Below are 20302 nucleotides of genomic sequence, written 5' to 3'. Positions count from 1 at the left end.
TCTCTCCCACCCACACTTTCACACTCTCATTCACTCACGCGATGAAGAGACGACAGGGCGTTTTGGTCGATCGATATCCGACTGTCGGTCTTGGCTGCAGGGAAATGGCGTGCCAGTGAAGCGGCGCTTCCTTCTTGCTTCGTGTGTTTTGGCAAAGGGGGCGGTGCCTGCAAGCATTTATGTCGAAGTCTTCCAATAAATTTCCACGTCTCTTTAAACGTGTTTATCTGGTTATTTGACTATGACGACACACGACAGGTGAAAAGAGCGTAGAGGAAGGACAAAGACAAGCGAAGCAGACCAAGCAAGCAAGCCAACAACGGCACCCAACACAGCCAGTGTCGGTCGCAGTCGTCATGGAGCAGCAGCAGCAGCAGCAGCAGCAGCCGCAGTCGAAGCAGCAGCAGCGAGGGCCGCGGTCAAGTGTTATGATCGCGTTGCATGATTTCCAGCCCCAACAGAGCGGGCAGCTGCCCTTGGTGCAAGGGCGCATGTACACGTTGCACATGAGCCACAAGGATGGTTGGGCACACGTCACTGACACCCACAATCAGGTGAGAAGTTTGTGGCTTTGTTTGCCTGTGCGGGAAGTCTCGGCCTGGTTTGGCGGGAAAAAAAAAGACACCAAAAGGCAGAGATGAGGCGGAAAGGGAATGACGCAGGGAAGGGTTTCGCAGCGTTCGTTGTCTCATGCTTGCTCATTTCTACACATCAGTCTGGGCTGGCGCCTGCAGCATACTTCAAGGAGGCCGCCCTTGTTGCAGCTGAGAATCTGCCGTGCTTTGTGGGCCAGGCAAGCATCGACGTCCTTTCTTCAATCCTGAAGAAGGTGTGCATGTGTGGGCATGTGTGCATGTGTGGGCATGTGTGCATGTGTACATGTGTGGGCACGTGCGCGCGTGTGCATGTGTACATGTGTGCATGTGTGCATGTGTGCATGTGGGCATGTGGGCATGTGGGCATGTGTGCAATGAAGCTCAGCAACACCGACTGCCCTTTCCCACACATTTGGCATCGTCCCATTTCTCTCTCACGCGCCTTCACGCACCTTCGTACAAACAAAACCATGTGCAGAAAAACGTGGGAACGTACTGTCTTCGGGAACGACGGCGGAAGCGTGGCACACTCTGTCTCCTCTTCAAGTACGCACACACACACACGCACATACGCACACACGCACACACACACACACACACACACACACACACACACACACACACACACACACACACACACACACACACACACACACACACACACACACACACACACACACACGCGCGCGCGCGCGCGCACATGTGTTTTGCTTTTTCACACGACATGTTTTGTTGGCTTCAGGACCAAAGGAAAGAAAGTCGAGGAATTGGAGATTCGCACGTGCACCAAGGGCTTTGCGCTTGCTGGTGACACCGTGCCGCGCAAAACGTAGGCACACTTCACTCTGCGATAATCTGCGTTCGCTCGCGCCGAGCCCTCGCATTTTCATTCCACCGGTTTTCTCCGCTCGTTCCCGCCTGAAATGCGCGCGCACATGGACACACATGGACACACATGCACACACATAGACACATGCACACACATACACACAGATTCATGTCCACTCACTCACTCACTCACTCACTCACTCACTCACTCACTCCCTCGCTCACTCACTCACTCACTCCCTCGCTCACTCACTCACTCACTCACTCACTCACTCGCTCACACCTTCACTTACATATCAACACGTCTGATGTGAAAGGATTCAAGAACTACTGGACTTTTACTTGGCCCATCAAGTCAAAGACGGTTGGGGTAAACTGAAGCGCCCACTGACCAACAAAGACTTGCAGAAGGCGCTGGAAAAACAAACGGGAAGATCCCCTCGCACATCATCGCCAAAGCGCACCGCCAAAGCTGCAGCTGCTGCCACAGTTGCTCAGCCACAGCCTCAACAGCCGCCTACCACCACTACCGCGACAGCGACAAGCACCTTCAGCGACGAGGTGTGTGTGTATGTGCGTGCGTGTGTGATTGCACACGTCTGCAGAATTGCACATCTGCGCGCGAAACTGTCGAAAGGGCAACCTGCCATACGCCTGTAACACGCACTGCCGCGCATAACCTCACCAGTTTTCCCGCGGTACCTCAATCGCAACAGGAGAGACAGTGTCTGCAAGCCCATGTCCATCACTCTCTCGATTTCATCGCCAAGCTTCCCAAAAGCTTTCAATATTCAGACCAGCAGGTGCGTGGGCACTGCGCCCGTTTGCATGCATGCGGGAAGATCCCGTCTCCTTGTGCCTGTACCTTGCGCATGCAATATGTGTAATGTGCTTCCCTCACACCGCACTTTGTCATCTGCGGTGTTATCTGCATTGCTGTTGCACCGCTCCACAGAAACAGGTCATCGCGACTCTGAAGGAAGTGGAAGCGAAGATGCAGACCAACCAACTGATCCCCGCAGATGTTCTGTCATTCATCAGTGATCTCGACGTGTCCCGCGTGTTCAAGTGTGTCCATCTCCTGTGGCTGCGTATGAAGCAGGAGGAGCAGAGAGCGAAATGGAGGCAGTGAATGCGAGAAGGGGCGGGGGCGGCTTTTGCTTTCGTTGCGCCGTCTTGACACAGCGTATCGCAAGCCTCCCCTCGCAACACCGTTGAATCGCACACAACACACACACACACACACAATGCGCTCACATACAACCTTTGCATGTTGCTCACACACATCACACACATACACCATATGTCACTCAAACACACCCATTGTCTTCGCTTCCGCGCGCGTGTGCAGGCGTGCATCACAGTCATCGAAACTTGGAACAACGCATGTAAGGCGCATTTTTGGAGGTGGTGTGTTGTTGCTGCTTGTTTGACAAACGCAATCCACCAAACACATTCACACGTACACACACATGTACACACCCACACACACCCCACCACACCCACACACACACCCACACACACACACACTTGTTCCTCCGAGCAGAAGCCCGCAACAACGGCGTCTGCAGGCGTACCATCGCGTCCATCCCGCCCCGCGCCGCCGCCACCACAGCGCAAGGGCTCACTCGCCACCCGCCCTGCACCACCGCCGCCATCATCAGCGTCAGCAGCGACAGCCTCGGCGACGGCAGCCGAGTCAGCTGCTCTCACCACCACGCCTCCACAAGCGCCAACTTCACCCCATCACAACCGCAAGCCTGCCGGCGCTGTGGTGCGGCAGGGCTCGCCACTGAAGCAAACGGTGCAGGTGTCACCGCCACCGAGTCCAACCCAGCCGGTGCCCGCACCCGTCCTCTCCGTGGTTGCTCCTGTCGCCACCACCGCGCCAAGCGCCGAGCTTCCACCACCGCTCCCCACCCCGTTTGCAGATGTTGAAAACGTCCTTCGGAACGTACGTGTGCGGGCCTTGCGCTTGAGTGTTGTGGCGCTGTATCTTGTGTGCATGCGGCGCGCTTTTGTGCGCATTCGTCTGTGTGAATGGCATTGCTTTCGGCCTTTGCTGTGGAAGTTTGGGCGCTCTGTGACAATTGCCATCTGCACCTCAACTCACCCGCGCGCTACTGTGTCCACCCAGTTGAAATCTGAGGTGATCCAGCAAATTCGCGACGAAAACGACATCAGCTACAACCAATCAAGGCAAGGCTGGCACATGCCTTCACTCTATTGGTTATGCACGTGGTGTTGTGTTTTGCGACACGCACACACGCACGTGTGTAATTGTGTGTGTGCGTGCGTGTGTATTTGTATTTGTATTTGTATGTGTATGTGTATGTGTATGTGTACGTGTATGTGTACGTGTATGTGTACGTGTATGTGTACGTGTATGTGTATGTGTACGTGTATGTGTATGTGTACGTGTATGTGTATGTGTATGTGTATGTGTATGTGTATGTGTATGTGTATGTGTGATGTTCTCAACGTGTGCCCTGCTTGCGAGGCTGGGTGTCGTCACGGTAGACTTTGTGGCCACCACCACCCCTTCGCTCACATGCATGGGCGCTGTCGTCTTGGCCATATCAGGGGGGCACTGCTGTCTGTGCTTGACATTCTCTGGTCCCACGTGGACGACGCACAAGGTGAGAGATGCAACCACAGCCACGTGCAAGTTTCGTCCAGTTTGCAAGTTTGTTCAGTTTGGGGCGTGTGGCTTCGGAGCAACCTGCAACAGCACACCGATGCTGGCGAAAGCAAATCCATGTGTAAGTGCGACAACTTACATAAATCCCTCGTGTGCATGATGTGTGTGTGCGTGTGCGTGTGTGCGTGTGTGTGTGTGTGCGTGTGTGTGTGCGTGCTTGTATCTGCGCAGTGCTGTCGCGTGTTGGCGGCGTGATGGCAGCGCCGGATTCCCCCATCGTGGGCGGACAGGACGAAATCACCCTCACCGTGGGTCTCAATGCTGCTCTCTCTGTGTTGTGTTATGTTGTGTTGTGCGTGTGTTGTGTTGTGTTGTGTTGTGTTGTGTTGTGTTGTGTTGTGTTGTGTTGTGTTGTGTTGTGTGCGTGTGTGTTTGTGTAGCCACGCGGCTGTGCTGGTTGGCATGAACGCTGTGATCAAGCAACGCCCCTTTGCCCTTGTGGCCGCCTTGACCACTCCAGGAGCTGTTTGAGCGCATCAGCGGGTACGCGGAGGACGCACAGCAGCGGGGCTGGGCCATCGACGATGACACGTACTGCTTCCTGCATCTGTGGTTCTTGTCAACGCGTCCTGCTTTGTCTCACGGAACCAGGAACAGCGCGTGTGTAGCTCTGATGCTACGTGAGCGCCTGTCTTCCTCACGTCTCAAGTTTCACCCTCCAAAACCCACCACCCTCCTGCTCGCTCACCCCTGTTTTATCACTCGCAACAGGGCGGAGATCCATCAGTGCCTGCATCAATTTCGGCGGCTTGTTGACGACGCCAACCCAACTGTTGTGATGCGCCTTGTGCGGCAGTGGCTCACACCGGGCAGGACGGGCCAGTACGAGATTGTCGAGATCCTCTCCGTCTTCTACCAGATGGTATGCAACGGTTGTGTTTGTGTGTGTACATGCGTGTACGTGCGTGTGTGTGTGTGTGCGTGTTTGGTTCGTGCAGATGTTTGAGGATCTCACATCTCGGCTACATTCACGGTGCATGAATGCGCGTTTTGTGTGGGTTTGCGATTGTACTTCAGGAAACCCGCGTGGATCTTCGCCTTGAAATGTTGCTTTTGCTCATTGCTCTCATCAAACTGGACATGGACGTCATCCCTATCCTTCAGGTCAGCTCGTGGGATGTCCTCCCATCTATCCAACACACACACACACATACACACACACACACACGCACACACACACACACACACACACAAACACACACACACACATGTAACTGAGTTTGTGCTTGCAGCCAATGGCTCACAAGCAAGTGCACTTTGCACTCCTGTGTGCAGCTTACGGTGCTGCCGAGCGAGCTGGCGCGGGACATCATGGACTCGTCCACCACGGACAAAGATCTGCAACCAAAGGTGCAGGCGATGGTGTTGTCGTAGTTGAAGTTGTTGTGGTTCAAGTTGTCGCAATCATAATCCTATCTTGCTTGTTGTCGTTATCTGCTCTGTTGCTTTGTTGGACAGTGTACGTTTTGTACTGTTGTGTTTGTGAGCTCACAAACCACCAATAATTCTTGCTGCTGTTGCTCGTGTCATTCCCTTGAGTGGACAGATCCAAGCGTCGTTGGAGCTGTTTGCGCTCATTTACAGCCAAGGTCACAACGCCCTCTCCTCTCAAAATGCGGGTAGGTCGATTGTGTGTTTGATGTGTGTCATGGCGTTGTGTGTGTGTGTGCATGTGTGTGCATGCGTGTCTTGGTTTCTGTGTGCGTGTGTTTCTGTATGCGTGAGTACGTATGTGTATATGCGCGTGTGTATGTGCTGTGAAGGTATGTGAATACTCTCCCAATGGCGTGTATCATCCTCACCCCCGCACATCATGCACGCCCTCCAATCTGCCTTCAACGCACGTTGCGTGCCAGCATACCTGCAAGAGACGTTCCTGCCGCATCTCCTGTCAATGTCCTGCGGTGCTGTTGCGACACAGGCAGAGCAAGCGGTTTGTTCGCGTCATTGGCACTTGCGCATATGTTTGTTCGGACATAACTCTGCATGTTTGTGCGTGTATCAGCTGCGTGCACATGTGCGTGTTCCTGTTTCAGCGACTCATCCGCGCACGAAACATGATGGAACTGGGGCAGATTTGTGACGCAGCAATTGTCGCGTTGCTTGCGCTCAACAAACAAGTGGTCAAGCCCGCGACCGGATCACATGCGGTGAGGTTGCACAGGCTGTAGACATGGCGTTCCCTGATGTGTGCCCATGCATCGCTGGCACACGTGGAGCTGAAGCAGCGTGATGGCTCTATGGTTGATGTTGATTTGTCGCTCATATTCGCGGATGCCCTTCCGTTGTTTCCTTTTTTTTTTTCCCACAGCTTGTGAAGGCGATATCAGAGCACGACGTGCGGGCCATCAGCCACAAGCTGCTCATGTTCATGAACCGGGGAGAGGTGAGTTGGCCAAGGCAGCAACAGCACTTTGTGGTTGCTTGTCACAATGTCCGTGTTGTCGTCACTTTAATGCGGCAAAACCCTCATGCGCTTGTGCATTTTACACGATCCCACTATCGCATGTGGCTGTTGTTGGTGGTGCTTGCGACAAACATTCGTCTTGCTGCGAGCGATTCTCACCTGTGCCCATGCCTGCCCATACACACACGCCAGGACCCGGTGGCCGCGCTGCTTGGCGTGGAGCCTGACTGCGAGCTGCAGCCTGCAGAGCACAGCGTGATGAAACTGTTGCAGGATGTTTTCTCCGACGCGTCCTCAGGGGACCGCTTTGCGTACGAGGCCGATCTGCTGCTGCTCGTCGATATTGTTCTGCGCGAACTCCGCGATCGCGAAATCACCGACCCTGTACGTTTCCTGGTGTGGTGTGATGTGGTGTGGTGTGGTGTGGTGTGGTGTGGTGTGGTGTGGTGTGGTGTGGTGTGGTGTGGTGTGGTGTGGTGTGGTGTGGTGTGGTGTGGTGTGGTGTGGTGTGGTGTGGTGTGGTGTGGTGTGTGTTTGTTTGCAAATGCGTGTATGGGAAACATGTTCTCCTTCTCCTCTGCCCGCTCTCACTGTTCGTTGTTTGTGCGTTTAGGGGCTGTATCAGTTCCTGCGGCTCCTCCACCAAATTGTCAGCAACACAAACGGCTGGAAGAGCATGTATGGACAAGTCAAGGTACGTGTATGAGCTGCTGCGTGAACGCACGGCTTGGGAGGTTATCAGTTTCGCCTGCCACACACACACACACACACACACACACACACACACACACACACACACACACACACACACACACACACACACACACACACACACATACACACACACACACGCACACAAACACAAAACAGGATGGGGTGGGGTCCTTGTCGGCCAAGGAACACGTTCCGTACTCCGTCAAACCCCAGCTGGAGAAGATCTCAGCTTGCCTGGAGGCAAAACAGTAAAACGCCCTGCGGCAGCAATGCATGATGAGGATGTGTTGAATGTGTGGTTCGTGTTCTTGCCGAATGTCTTTGATTGTTGCTTCGGTTCTACGCATGCACAGTGATTGGTCGCGTGTTTATTTCCTTATTTCTTTTGTGTGCCGCACTGGGTGTTTGCACGAAAAGTAATAACAGATGTACCACCGTTTAAGCGAGGGGCATAGATGACCGAAAACCAAAGACAAAACCACAACAGAGCAGAGCGCAGCAGAGCAGAGCGCAGCACACACGAACGACCTGTGACACCCAAACGGCACAAGAACAAGAACGCCAAGGGTAACGAACCGAAGCAAAGAAAACAAAATGTACCGGAAGGAAAGCAAGCCTCACATTAACTCATACACGAAGCGCACGTGAGCAGGGAGCAATAGCTGTAACACATGACGTGATGGCACTGCGACGGTGAGTGGCAGTCGCGAGTACGATGCATACTATGTTCAGTGCTTCTCATGATCTCAGGCAAAGAGCGCCTCATCCTCTTCGTAGCCTTCCAAAGATGGCTCCCCGCCCAGCATGCACTGCATCACAGGCTCCATTGGACTGCCAATCAGAGATTCAAACGCAGCAGACACCTCCTCGCTCGTCAGTTTGTCTGTGAGGAGGTCTGGATGCTTCTTCTCCAGCATGGTATACAGCGCCTTTGCGGCCTTCCTGATCTTGGCCGATGCCGGGGAGGTCGACTGCCTGTTGGGCGAGACGCTCTGTGCAGCCTCGCCAACGGTCATGTTCGCGTGCGTGCAGTTGCACGGCTGCAGGTATGGCTGTGGCGAGCAGCATGGGGCAGCGTCCAACTTGAACTGGTCAAACAGCGGCTGGCGCGGCGAGATGGTGCTGAGGTACCGGTCGTACTCTGCTTCCAACGCATCAACGATGAGCAGGTGGTCTTCGACAGACAACGGGTGCTGCTCGCCAGGGTCGTGGTCGATGTTGAAGAGTAGGGGTGGGTCTTGTGGCACAGGCTCCTCGTAGCAGTACGCGCATCGCGTGTACTTGTGCAGCTTGAAAGGCCCCATGCTGAAAGTGTGCACGCGCACGCAGAGGGACAGGGGTGCGAGAGGCGGTGCGAGAGAAGGGGTGAAAGGCGGGGTGAGAGGCGGGGTGAGAGAAGGTGAGAGGGGCGCAGATTTGGAAGGCACCAAAGCAGCAGCGAGGGCAGGCAACAAACACACACACACACAGCGCGCGCGCGCACACACACACACACAGCGCACACACATACACATACACACACAGCGCGCGCGCACACACACACATACACACACAGCGCACACACATACACACACAAACACACACATCTGTATCATGTATGCACTTGGGCAGACACGCACCGAATGGCCATGAGAACGTCGTGATAAAAGTAGTAAATGGCCGGGCGCGACTTTGCACTTGGCGCGTAGGAGCTGTTGAGCAAGTGCGCAAAGGAGTGCGAGTCTGTGGCGAAATCCGGTGTTGACGTGACGTTCAGGCCAGCAATGTGACCAAACGTGCTGAAAAGGTCCATCATGCTGACAGGGGTCATCTCTGTTGTTAACGGCTCGATGACGCCTGGCCAGCGGAATGCAGACACGACGCGTGTGCCGCCCTCCCACGTCGTCCCTTTTGCCCCGCGCATGGGGCCCGGCGATCCACCGTCAATGCCAGAGTCAACCCACGGGCCGTTGTCACTGTGATTGTGATTGTGATTGTGATTGTGATTGTGTCATTGTGAGTGAGTGAGTGTGTGTGTATGTGAGTGAGTGTGTGATTGTGTCATTGTGAGTGAGTGTGTGTGTATGTGTGTGTGTGTGAGCGAGTAAAGGATATTATTGTGAGTGACCATCAGGACAAGTCACGGCAAGTGCGTTGAGCATCCTGCGCAGGAACAAGGGTGACGTTGGTTGCATTTGATCGCCCCGCACCTGGTGACCATGACGAGCGTGTTGTCGTCGATGCCGGCGTCCTTGATGGCTTGCATCACCTGGCCAATGCTGCACATGCAAGCGCACAAGCGAGCACCACCGAAGCAGCGCGGCTCTGTGAGAAAGCGCCAGGTTGTGCACAGATTACAGCAGCAATCTCAGGCGTAACACAGCCTGCCAGGGTACAGAAATGCAGAACGATTGAAACTCATCCATCGGCAGACAGACAGACAGACAGACAGACAGACAGACAGACAGACAGCCAGACAGACAGTCACACACACACACACACACACACACACACACACACACACACACACACCTGACGTCCATTTCCTGCACGCTGTCACCAAAAGGGCCACGAAGGGAGTGAAACTTGTAGCGCAGCGGGGTGACATGTGGGATGTGTGGCTGGTAGTAGCTGACAACAAGGAAGAACGGCTGGTCCGCGTGCTCGTGAACGAACTTGACGGCCTCGTCCGTGAATCGGTCGGTGGCGGAGGAAAAATCCGCCGGTTGCTCCAGAATGTCCGCATTTCGCATGAGCGGCAGCGGCGGGACGGCGCGGTTGACGATGGGGAGGTCCTCAACACCATACACCTCGCTGCACACTGAGGTGGTGAGGTGGACAACGAATGGCACGCGGGTCAAAGTTGGTTTGGGAGAAAGGATGGTGAAGGGAAAAAAATGGTGAGGAATGGGAGGTGAAGCGATGTATGACGATGGGGGGGGGGTGTTGAGCGAGCCAGCGTGTTGCGTCGCCACGTGACGTCTTCCGCAAGTGAGCGGGAAAGAACATGACGTGGGCCGCAAGGAGGGGGGGGGGGGCAAAAGGCGAGAGCTCCCTAATGAGCAGCATGTTATGAGCGTTGTGAAGGCACGGCACGCATAGTGGTGGCGATGATGATGAGTGGCTGTCAACGTACTGTCATGGGAGTAGGGAATGCCAAAGAAGCCGTCGAATCCACGATGCACAGGAAGTGCGTTAACATGGCCGAGGTGCCACTGCAAACAGTCAGGAGTGGTGTTTGGAAGGTGGAGGTGGTGGTGGTGGTGGTGCACGTGTAAGTGTGGAGTGGAGTTGCGTGGCGTGATCAGGAAAGTGCATACTCCCACAGACAGACGGACAGCACCATGCTACCACGCTCAAAGCCACACCTTGCCCACGTAGTGGGAGGTGTAGTTTGCTGTTTTCAGGAGGCCGGCAATGGTGGTCTCGTTGCTGGGCATGGAGGAGGTGTTCCACGGGAAGAACACGCGCAGCGACGGACGCAGAATACGCGAGAAGATGCCCATGCGCACGGGGTCGCGACCCGTCATCAAGCCAGCACGGCTAGGAGAGCACACTGTGCGTGTGTGTGTGTGTTTGTGTGTGTGCGTGTGTGTGTGTGTGAGTGAGTGAGTGAGTGAGTGTGTGTGTGTGAGTGAGTGAGTGAGTGAGTGTGTGTGTGTGTGAGTGAGTGAGTGTGTGTGTGAGTGAGTGAGTGAGTGAGTGTGTGAAAGAGTGAGTGAGTTGTGTTGCAGTCAGGTATTGGGTGACTGTGGGCATGACAGACCACAATAAGCAAGGAACACAGAAGAGTGGAACACAGAAGAGTGGAACACAGAAGAGTGGAACACCCATAGTCGGAAGTCGCAGCAATTGCAACGTACCTGAAGCTGCTGCGTAGAATTGGCGAAAGTCCTTGCCCTCGCGAATGATCCTGTCAATGTTCGGCTGCGCATAACAGCAAGGCACGCACAAGCCAGTGAGTACGGTGCCGTTTTAATCATCTCATAGACGGACATGCACGTCAGCGCAGACATGGACAGGGACACAAGCACATGATGGGCACATACCGTATGGGTGGTTGGTGCGCCGTAGTAGGTGACATCACCGTATCTGACCAAGCAAACAAGATGACGTGACGTGAGACGATGATCAAGCGGTGATACATGCATTTGGTGTCGTCGATCAACCACAGCAACCACAAAAAGCAAAACAATTCACACACATCTGCCAGCCAATCCCTTCCAACGCTGACGCACCCCATATCATCAGCGAGGAAGATAACAAAGGATGGCTTCCGCCTTGGCTCGCTGGGTGTCGGTGCTGTTCCAGCATCATCATCACCACCACCAGCGGCAGCAGCGGCAGCAACACAGCAGCCCAGCCACAGCAACACCAGAAGCAGCGCGACGTCTCGCATCATCGTGGTGCGCATCGTCATGTTTGCCCACAAATTCGCCTTCCACCTCCAAACGCAGAAAAGAAAAAGTGTTGCTGCTGCTTGCTGTCCTTTCTGGTTGGTGTTGCTTGGAAAGTCAATTTTGACTTTCTTCCTCCAACGCAAACAAAAACAAGCCAACAAAGAAAAAGAAAGAGGCGATGAAGATGGCGATGGTGTCAGTGCTGGTGGTGGCTGCGTGTGTGGTTGTGTTGAGCGTTGTGGGTGTGCGGGGCTATCAGGATGATGGCACGCGTGCGGCGCGGCCGTGGCCACCTGTGAAAACATGGAACAAGTCAGCGTCGGGCTCTGTGGCCACGCTGAACCCGTGCACCTTCGTGTTCACGGACAAATCGGCGCAGCCATCTGGCGTGGAGCGCGCCATCGACCTGTACAAGCACGTCATCTTCGGCAACGCCGGCCCGTGCACAAGCGAGGACAAAGCCCGCATGCTCGCCGGTGGGGACGTCCTCACTGGCATCGAGATCACGGCGCAGCACCCGATCCCAGGGGTGGCGAAGAACCACGAGGATTACGCGCTGGAGATCCCTGCGGGCGGCACGGCCATGCTCACAGCAACGTCGTACGAGGGCGTCCTCCGCGGCTTGGAGACATTCTCCCAGCTTGTCCTGCATTCTGCGCTGCAGCCCAACGATGCTCGCACGTGGCACGTGGCAGATGTCCCCTTGCAGATTGAGGACGCGCCCACGTTTGGCCACCGCGGCTTGCTGATTGACGTCGCCCGGACGTTCTTGCCCGTCCCCGTCATCAAAACCATCATCGACGGCATGATGTACAGCAAGCTCAACATCCTCCACGTGCACCTCACAGACTCGCAGGCATTCCCGCTCCAGCTGCACCAGAACCCTGAGATTACCTTCCATGGCGCACAGTCGGCAGACATGGTGTATTCGCAGGACGACTTCCGGGAGCTGATCCAGTACGCCACAGACCGCGGCGTGCGCGTCTACCCTGAGGTGTGGACATGGGATATGCACGCGCGCGTGTGTGCGTTTGCATGTATGTGTGTGTTTGAATGTGTAGCGTAGTTCAGGGGTGCGAAGTGGTGAAGGTGATGACGGTATGTTGCTCAGCAGCGAGAATGCGACCAAGTTTGAGTTGTGACTTTGGAGCTCACGTGGCAGTGGAAGCGTGAACGGCAAGGATGGCAAATAGTGAACACAATGCACCACTCGCACATGTGCAAATACACGCACACACTCACACACACACACACACACACAAATTCACACAAATACACGCACACACACACACACACAAATACACGCACACACACTCACACAAACACATGTATACTCACACACATGCATACTCACACGCATCCACACATACACGCACACGCACATGCATACTCACATACACGCACGCACGATTCTTGTGCAGATTGACTCGCCCGGCCATACGCGTGCAATGGGACTTGCGCCAACGCTGCACGATATCGTGTCGTGCGCCAACGTGAGCAACTGGGGCAAGTGCTGCAACGAGCCGCCATGCGGGCAGCTGAACATTGCCTCACAGCACATGATGCAGGTGCTCCGCAACGTGACGTCGGAGGTTGCGGCCCTCTTCTCCGACGAGTACTTCCATCTTGGCTATGACGAAATCAACTTCAACTGCTGGAAGCAGGACGCAAGCGTCCAGCGGTACCTCAAGGAGCACAACGTGACCATCAACGAGCTGCTGCTCACGTTCTTCAAGAACCAGCGCGACATGCTGCACGACGTTGCCCCAGCCAAGAAGCGTCTCTATTGGGAGGAGGCCAGCAAGCAGAACCCTCCTCTGCCCCTCGACAAATCAAGTTCGTCCGTGTGCGTTGTGTTGTGTTGTGTTGTGTTGTGTTGTGTTGTGTTGTGTTGTGTTGTGTTGTGTTGTGTTGTGTTGTATTGTGTTGTGTTGTGCGTGTGCACTTGCTTGCTTGCACATGTGCGTGATGTGAGCTGTTCTGCTTCGCGTGTGCCCATATGTGTACCCATCGTTGCATGTTGTGCACACTCTTTCCTTTGTCTACGATCACACGACTCAAGCACCTTCCACTCCACACTCACACTCCATCCCTGCCCCTGTTCTTGCTTCTCTGCGTGCCCCAGCTATTGTGCAGGTGTGGGGACCGCCAGCCACGCTACACGAAGTTCTTAACGACACCGACAGCGACGTCATTGTGAGCACATCCACAGACTTCTACCTCGACTGCGGCCTTGGAAACATGTTTGGACAAGCGTGAGTTGCACTGAAGAGGGCGTGAACAAAGAGAGAGGGAAAGTGGAGGCGGATCACACACGCACCTCAAACTTGATGTGTGTGTGTGTGTGGTTTGTGTTGGGCTTCAAACATCCCCCCTCTTGCTTCTGCCAGTTGTTGTACTTGACACGTTAGTCTTCCGTCGTGTGCTCACTATGTATGTACCGGCCGCCACATGCCACGTGCAGGTCCTGGTGCGACCCATACAAGACGTGGTGGCACATGTACAGCCACGACATCCTCGCTAACGTCTCAAAGTCTGACGCATCACGCATTCTCGGTGGAGAATCATGCAGTTGGGGCGAGCTCGCAGGTTCGCTAACGGTCATGTGCGTGTGCGTGTGTGTGTGCGTGTGCGTGTGCGTGTGCGTGTGCGTGTGCGTGTGCGTGTGCGTGTGCGTGTGCGTGTGCGTGTGCGTGTGCGTGTGCGTGTGCGTGTGCGTGTGCGTGTGCGTGTGCGTGTGCGTGTGCGTGTGCGTGTGCGTGTGCGTTGGTGCACACACTCGTCTATGTGTGTGTATGTGTGCGTATGCTTCCGTGCCTGACAGCGTTACACCCCAGCAAACACACCAGCACATGTTTCATTCTCACCTCAACCTCACACCACGCCACGTTCCTCCCCTCCCCCTCCATGATCACCACCAGGTCCCGACAACTCGCTCGTGCGCATTTTCCCGCGCGCGTCTGCATACGGCGCTCGCCTGTGGCAGTACGCCAACACTGTCTCGCAGCGCGAAGCAAGTGAGTGCTGCAACAAGCTGTGCATGCGCCATTGTTCGTTTACCCTCGCTGCTTTCTCCACTTTGCACTGGAAGCATGCTCTCGACCCCTCATTGCATCTCTGTCCTCACCACAACCACACCCACCACCAATTGCCACCATCACCACCACCACCACCACCACCACCACCAAAACACAACCACTTCTTCCCATCACCAGATCTGCGTATTGCGGACCACGCCGAGCGGCTGTCGCGCCGTGGCATCCCTGTGAGCGGCACCACGCTCCAGTACTGCCGGCTGTACCCGGACATGTGCTATGGCTTCCTCGACAACAAGCAGCACGACGGCAACATCCACCGCTAATGCCTCCTCCCGCTTGCCTGGCTTTGCTGGTGGGTTGGCTTTCTTCTTCTCTCATGCCCTCAACCATACACCCCACAAAACACACACACACACACACACACACACACACACACACACACACACACACACACACACACACACACACGCACACACACACACACACACGCACACACACACACACACACACACACACACACACACACACACACACACACACACACACACACACGCAAAAACACATAACCTCTTCGTTTTGTCTTGCATTGTTTGCTTGCTTGTAGCCCCCATTCCCATGTTGTGATCCTGCAACATGTCGACGTTATCCGTTGCCCCACTGCTCCCCTTCCTTCCTGTGCGCCTTGTAGCTCCAGCAATCCCAGGTTTCTCCTGCCTGCCATGCTATCCCCCTCCCCTTTCCTCTCTTCCCGTGCGAGTTCCTGTGTGTATGTTTGCTTCGTTGTGCCGTTGTGTCCGATCAGCTATGCCGTCTATCAGTTGTGGGGAAACACCAGAAGCAATGTGAACTAACAAAGCGCGTGGTATGACAGCCTTCAAATCAATTCACGTCAGCTACACAAGGAACCCTCTGCCGCAAGGCACATGCCGATGTGGGGGTGGGGGTGGGGGCGCTGATATGGGCAGACAAATGGATACGCAGGCAAACAAGTGGCATGCAACAGGTCCAGGTCCAGGCACAGACAAAGACAAAGACACGCAGGCAGTCAAGCAGGTGGACAGGCAGACAACGACGTAGACAAAGAGCGGGACAGGAGGACAAAGAGGGGACAGACAGACGGACAGACGGACAGACGGACAGACAGACAGCCAATCAGCCAGCCAATTAGCCAACCAGCTAGACAGACAGACAGACACACGTGCACACGCGTCAATGGGCCGGTGCAGAAGCGGTGCCGTTGGCGGTTCGCGTTGCCCTCCGTCGAGATGATGACGATGACGGTGGTGCTGTTGGCGCTCGTGTTGATGTTGGTGATGTTGTTGTTGGTGCTGTTGGTACTGGTGATGATGTTGGTGCCGGGGTTGACGGTGAGAGTGCAGCCACGCTCAGCGACATCATGGACCGCTTTTTCGGGTGAAGGATGGAGGTCATGAGCCCGTGCAGTTCATCCACGCCCTTCAGCTTCTGCCGCAGCACAAACAGCTCCGACTCAAACTTGAGCGCTTTGCTCTTCCACTCGTCTCTCTCGCGCTCAGCCGCCGCTACGCGCGCTGCCAGCGCCTGTGCTGTGGAGCCACCGCCATCACCATGGGCATACGCATCCCCATCACCAACACGGCTGTTGTCGCCATCGTCACCAGCGTCATCATAATCGCCGGTGTCATCCTCATCATCCCCATCATGATCATGGTGCAAGTTGACGCCGTTCGCGCCACTGCCATCTTCGCCATGGTTGACGTGGGCAGCAAGCGCACCATTCGCAGCCCCAGCTTGCATTGTGTTGCTGGTGCTGGTGGTAGTGGTGCTGGAGAAGCATGAGGCGGTGATGGTGGCGCCATTGTCCGCGGCTCGTCTTCGCAGTGAGCGCGTGTTGGGGGACCTGCTCTGCACCCACGATGCCATGCCGCTGTTGGCCTTTGGCGTTCCCTTCGCCCGCTTCTTCCTTCCACCAGCTCGACCCGTTCCCTGTGGTGCTTTTGTCGCTGCAGCGCCCGTCGTGCCGCGCGCGGATTGCATCACCGCTGCTGTCTGTGGTCCACGTTCTCCTGTCGCCAACTCGCCACTCTGGGCACTGTCGTGTACACCACCATCGTCGCCTTCATCTTCGTCGTCTTCATCTTCATCGTCATCGTCATCATCGATGACACTGTGACCGTCTCCGAGTGAGCCGCGTTCTGCACGGGCACGGCGCCGCTCCATCGACTGGCGGGCGGTAGTGGTGTGGTGTGGGGCATGGTATGAGGTGTGGGGTATGAAGCGTGCAGGCATCAGTGCAACACGTACAAGGACACACACACACACACACACATGCTCACATGATGACATGGTGACATGGTGAGCTTCACACAATACGTACGCGATGGCGCATGATGAGACGCAGCGCTGGGATGCGAGACACAATTTCCTCGCGGCCGTTGTCGTATTTCACCTGTCACACACCCACAGCACAAGCAGCAGCCAGCAACGCAGTTACACCAACAACACTTGCATGCGCGACACACACACACACACACAGACACACACAGACACACACAGACACACAGACACACACACACACAAACACAAATACAGACCCACACAAACGCACAGACACACACAAACGCACACACACACACACACAGACACACACAAACACACACACACACACACACACACACACACACACACACACACACACACACACACACAAATACAGACCCACACAACGTGAATTCTCCCTCTTCCCGTATCTCGCGCAACGCGGGGGTGCGGTACCTTGACTTGCTCGGATGTGGGCAGCAGCTCCGTAACATGACCCGTGACCATGCCCTCACCGACAAACCGATTGGACAGCACGCAGCCAAGCAGCTCACTGAGCTCAGAGTTGAGCGTAACGGGAGGCAGTGGCGTGCCCTGTATGTGCAGCGAGAGGTCAGGGGGCGGGGGGAAGTTGCACGCACTCGAGTTAGCATGGATATAAATGCGTTCATGGGCAGACATGGATGCGGATGTGCAGGCACACAGACACAAAGACATACACAAAGCACACAAAGCATACACACACACACACACGCACACACACACACACCCACACCCCCCCCCCCACACACACACACAGACCCACCATCGTTGATGCAGAGGCGCGGCGAGTGCGAGTCCGTGGTGTTTGGCGCCCACTGCCACCATCCGCTCCTGTATTACCATTCACGTGAGCCGTGCTATGAGCACTGCCAGCATTGACATTGCGGTCCTTCGCACCAGCAGCAGCGATAGCACCGCGGCTTCGACGACCACGACGGCTGCTGCTGCTGCTGGAATTTCCATTGCGATTGCGACTGTCAGTGACGACTGCGGAGAGGCTGCTGCTGTTGCTGTTGCCGGCGCGGGCGTGCACGACAGCCTTAACAATGTCTGCGTAGGACGCGTCTGCCAAGGGAGCAACGACGTCACGCACGCGTTGCGGCAGTGCCCCCACCGTCACAGGCATCGCAGCGGAGGATGACGAGGATGACGAGGAAGAGGAAGATGGTGGTGGTAACGGTGCAGTTCTTCGGTTCCGCGCCGATGTTCGTGTTGGTGGTGCGGGGTTGGCGCGATGGAAACTTTCTTCCCGCCGTCGGCGTGTGCGTTGTGCTGCAGACGCGGGTGTGACGTTGCCACTGCCAGCGTCAGCTTCACGTGGTGGCGCCGTGACCACGACAGGGGACGACTGCTGCTGCTGCTGCTGCTGCTGCTGTTGTTGTTGTTGTTGTTGTTGTGCAAACTGCTGCAGCTGCTGCATCACTTGTTGGCCGAGCCTGTGCTTTGCTGCCGTCAGCGCGTTTCTCTCCTCCTCCAAATGCTGCACCTGTGTTCGCGATCTTCGCGTACGTGTTGACTTTGCACGCTTTCGCGCGTGCGTGCCGTCACTGCTGGTGCCATTGGATTCCTCGTGTGTGCGATCAGCGATGGTGGCGGCGCCTTCGAAAATGATGCGGGCGGCAGTCGAGACGCGAGGGGAGGGCGATGGTCTGAAGCGCATGCATTGTGGTCGCCATGACATGTGAGGAAGGGTACCAGGTCGTGTCAAGCACTGCGAGCGCCACACACGGGTTGGCATGCAGGAAGGGGAGGGGGGAAAGGGCAAGAAGCTGGAAGCAGACAGGAAGGCAGGTAGGCAGGCAGGTCGAGGAATGCCAGAGAAGACGAGACACACACAGACACAGACACAGACACACAGACACAGACACAGACACTGACGGCTTGGCTGATGGATCAACGCGCGGGTGCTTCTGCCGCATGAAGAGCGGGCCCATGGTTTTGTGCTGCAGAACACATTGACGCACGATGAGGCCATGGGGGAGGCGGCAATGATGACGATGGTTGGTGCATATACGGCGGGTGGAGCCACACACACACACACATACATACACATTGATACAAACACACACGCACATACGTAGATGCAATTAGCAATGGGAACACGCTTGCCATACCACTTGAGCTGGGTCTGAGCAAGCGTTGGTGTAACCGCAGAAGAAAGGGCGATCCGTGGTCGCTTCAGGAACACAGGTGGCATGGACAGCTGCTGGGCATGTTTGGCATTTGATGAGGGACCTATCGACTGCCCCGCATACGAAGCAGAAGTCGTCATGCTGTTGTTGCTGTTTGGTTCCGATTGCAGCAGTGCGCGCATTCATCCATACATGAGGTGACACGATGCCACGCCGTGAGTGTCGAGACAGCAGTGACGTAGGCAAGAGGAAAGGTTTAACAACATGCCTGCACGCAAACAATGGAAGCATGCGCACGCCAGGTTGCGATATGCTTCTTGGCTTGCTGATCGGCACATGTGCATTTGCTCACCGTTCCCTCAGGATTCACGACAGCCGGCGACTTGACACGGCCTTCATCTGGGGTGGTCCAAATGTCATGCCGCCTGAACAAGAACGAGATAACACAAAGGCATGGTTGCTGTGAGTCAGGGGGCGCCGAAGGTCCGCAGACAGACACACAGAGAGACAGAGAGACAGGGAGACAGGGAGACAGAGAGACAGGGAGACAGGGAGACAGAGAGACAGACAGACAGACACACACACACAGACACACGGAGTGTTGCGAGTCGGCATCTGTTAGGCCTGGTGTGTGAGTCGGCCTCTGTTTGGCCTGGTGCGCGAGTCACTTACTTTCCCCAGCCGCGAAAGTGGATGCGGTACTTCTTGACGGGTGTGCCGTCAGCGGCCTTGGCCTGCTTGACCCGAATGATCTTGCCCGGGTACCACATGAGCGTCTGGTCCAGTGCGACCACCTGCTCTCCAATCTTCCACTGGACGCCTTCATCAACACTGCCACTGCCTGTTCCAGTGGAGGAAGCGCCACCACGCCCTGCTGCTGCGCCACCAGTAGCACTACGGCCACCCTTCCTTCGTGGTGTTCGGGCCATGCTGCCTCAGCCGCTGTTGGGTGCTGCTGCTGCTCTGTGGCAAGTGAGTGTGCGGTGGGGTGTTGTTTGCGTGGTCGTTGGCGACTCTCCTTTCTGCAGCAGTGCACGACTGCCCAAAAATGGTTCCATGCAAGATTAACACACAGACACCAGCCACGTCCTCCCACGCTCACAGCAAGCAAGTCAACATCGCCTCTCACTCCTTCCTACCACCCCCCCCCCTCTCCTTCCACTCCTT

General features: G+C 55.7%; 4 protein-coding genes across 4 annotated transcripts; 2 read left to right on the top strand and 2 right to left on the bottom strand.

Moving 5' to 3' along the window:
* The first annotated feature begins 229 nt into the window (after positions 1 to 229).
* On the top strand, positions 230 to 7709 carry PTSG_01339 (uncharacterized protein). The gene is made up of 23 exons (XM_004997255.1): positions 230 to 554; positions 716 to 829; positions 1075 to 1142; positions 1339 to 1425; positions 1742 to 1985; positions 2141 to 2227; positions 2380 to 2492; positions 2776 to 2812; positions 2971 to 3378; positions 3562 to 3623; positions 4008 to 4063; positions 4297 to 4373; positions 4586 to 4656; positions 4837 to 4987; positions 5143 to 5229; positions 5401 to 5475; positions 5672 to 5744; positions 5982 to 6058; positions 6201 to 6275; positions 6437 to 6511; positions 6725 to 6916; positions 7146 to 7226; positions 7403 to 7709. Exons 1-23 carry the CDS (start codon positions 357 to 359, stop codon positions 7496 to 7498), a joined length of 2604 nt encoding a protein of 867 aa, XP_004997312.1. The 5' UTR covers positions 230 to 356; the 3' UTR covers positions 7499 to 7709.
* Positions 7596 to 11685, bottom strand: PTSG_01338 (uncharacterized protein). The gene is made up of 9 exons (XM_004997254.1): positions 11464 to 11685; positions 11275 to 11317; positions 11089 to 11152; positions 10594 to 10781; positions 10362 to 10440; positions 9758 to 10046; positions 9436 to 9504; positions 8866 to 9201; positions 7596 to 8551 (listed from the first exon to the last, which is right to left on the bottom strand). Exons 1-9 carry the CDS (start codon positions 11643 to 11645, stop codon positions 7993 to 7995), a joined length of 1809 nt encoding a protein of 602 aa, XP_004997311.1. The 5' UTR covers positions 11646 to 11685; the 3' UTR covers positions 7596 to 7992.
* A 124-nt stretch (positions 11686 to 11809) lies between these two features.
* Positions 11810 to 14986, top strand: PTSG_01337 (uncharacterized protein; the record flags this gene model as incomplete). The annotated part of the gene is made up of 6 exons (XM_004997253.1): positions 11810 to 12619; positions 13047 to 13461; positions 13751 to 13880; positions 14090 to 14214; positions 14547 to 14642; positions 14841 to 14986. 6 exons carry the CDS (start codon positions 11810 to 11812, stop codon positions 14984 to 14986), a joined length of 1722 nt encoding a protein of 573 aa, XP_004997310.1.
* Positions 14987 to 15872: 886 nt separating this feature from the next.
* On the bottom strand, positions 15873 to 20174 carry PTSG_01336 (uncharacterized protein; the record flags this gene model as incomplete). Its single annotated transcript, XM_004997252.1, has 8 exons — positions 19808 to 20174; positions 19488 to 19560; positions 19118 to 19285; positions 18882 to 18946; positions 17767 to 18652; positions 17418 to 17555; positions 17020 to 17091; positions 15873 to 16865 (listed from the first exon to the last, which is right to left on the bottom strand). Exons 1-8 carry the CDS (start codon positions 20062 to 20064, stop codon positions 15873 to 15875), a joined length of 2652 nt encoding a protein of 883 aa, XP_004997309.1. The 5' UTR covers positions 20065 to 20174.
* Positions 20175 to 20302: the final 128 nt, after the last annotated feature.

This window comes from Salpingoeca rosetta, assembly GCF_000188695.1.
Source record: "Salpingoeca rosetta unplaced genomic scaffold supercont1.4, whole genome shotgun sequence".
NCBI lineage: Eukaryota > Choanoflagellata > Craspedida > Salpingoecidae > Salpingoeca > Salpingoeca rosetta.
Note: the sequence above shows the minus strand (reverse complement) of the source record. Positions and strands in the feature narration are given on the sequence as shown.